The sequence below is a fragment of the Eimeria mitis genome, genomic scaffold (assembly GCF_000499745.2).
Source record: "Eimeria mitis Houghton genomic scaffold, Emh_scaff2445, whole genome shotgun sequence".
In the NCBI taxonomy this organism is placed as follows: Eukaryota; Apicomplexa; class Conoidasida; order Eucoccidiorida; family Eimeriidae; genus Eimeria; species Eimeria mitis.
Window position 1 is genome coordinate 729 of NW_013570782.1, and position 828 is coordinate 1556.

Below are 828 nucleotides of genomic sequence, written 5' to 3' on the forward strand. Positions count from 1 at the left end.
TTGCTGCTGTTGATACTGGTGGGCGTCCCATCTCCATTTCTCTGTCTCTGTTGCTGCTGCTGCTGCAGCAGCATCTGCTGCTCTTGCTGCTGCTGCTGCTGCTGCTGCTGCTGCTGCTGCTGCTGCTGTTTGGGGTGTATGGAGTGTAATCTGTCTCTTTTGTCTATGCAGACAAGGTAGTCTCCTGAGGGGTGCCAGGCCCCCGCCCACCACTCATCGCCGTATGCTGAGGTGTACGTACACCCCGCAATACCCATCTCGCTGCTGCTGCTGCTGCTGCTGCTGCTGCTGCTGCTGCTGCTGATGCTGCTGCCAGCAGCAGCAGCAAAAGATCGAGGAGGATGCTGACGCATATCCAATACCTTCACAACCGAACCACAACGGTTTGGGCCCTGCAGTACATACACCCCAACAGCAGCAGCAGCAGCAGCAGCAAGTGCAGCAGCAGCAGCAGCAGCAAGTGCAGCAGCAGCAGCAGCAAGTGCAGCAGCAGCAAGTGCAGCAGCAGGCACAACAACAGCAACAGCAGCAGTGAGAACTGCAGCAGCAACAAGACTATAGCAGCAGCACTAAACGTGTCAGCAGCAGCAGCAGCAGCAACAACAGCAGCAGCAGCAGCAGCAGCAGCAACAGCAGCAACAGCAGCAGCAGGTGTTGAGCGTACCTGGCATCCAACAGCAACAAGACTGGGGTGTATAGGGTGGGGCAGGACGAGAGAGACAGCAGCAGCAGCAAGGGTGAGGTGTGTAGACAGCGTGTCTGCTGCTGCAGCAGCAACAGCATCACCATAACCACAAACAATGCTGCTGCCGTCAGCAGAGAAGCCGA

General features: G+C 57.2%; 2 protein-coding genes across 2 annotated transcripts in view; one reads left to right on the forward strand and one right to left on the reverse strand.

Moving 5' to 3' along the window:
• Positions 1-257, reverse strand: part of EMH_0053920 (uncharacterized protein) — a gene marked incomplete at both ends in the record, with an annotated part of 922 nt that extends 665 nt beyond the window's left edge. The window contains one exon of the mRNA XM_013497054.1: positions 1-257. Coding sequence (XP_013352508.1) covers positions 1-257 — 257 coding nt within the window.
• An 84-nt stretch (positions 258-341) lies between these two features.
• The window catches only part of EMH_0053930 (uncharacterized protein), a gene marked incomplete at both ends in the record, with an annotated part of 788 nt that continues 301 nt past the window's right edge, over positions 342-828 (forward strand). The window contains 2 exons of the mRNA XM_013497055.1: positions 342-700; positions 820-826. Of these exons, the coding sequence (XP_013352509.1) occupies positions 342-700; positions 820-826 (366 nt within the window). The remainder of the gene's footprint in view (positions 701-819; positions 827-828) is intronic.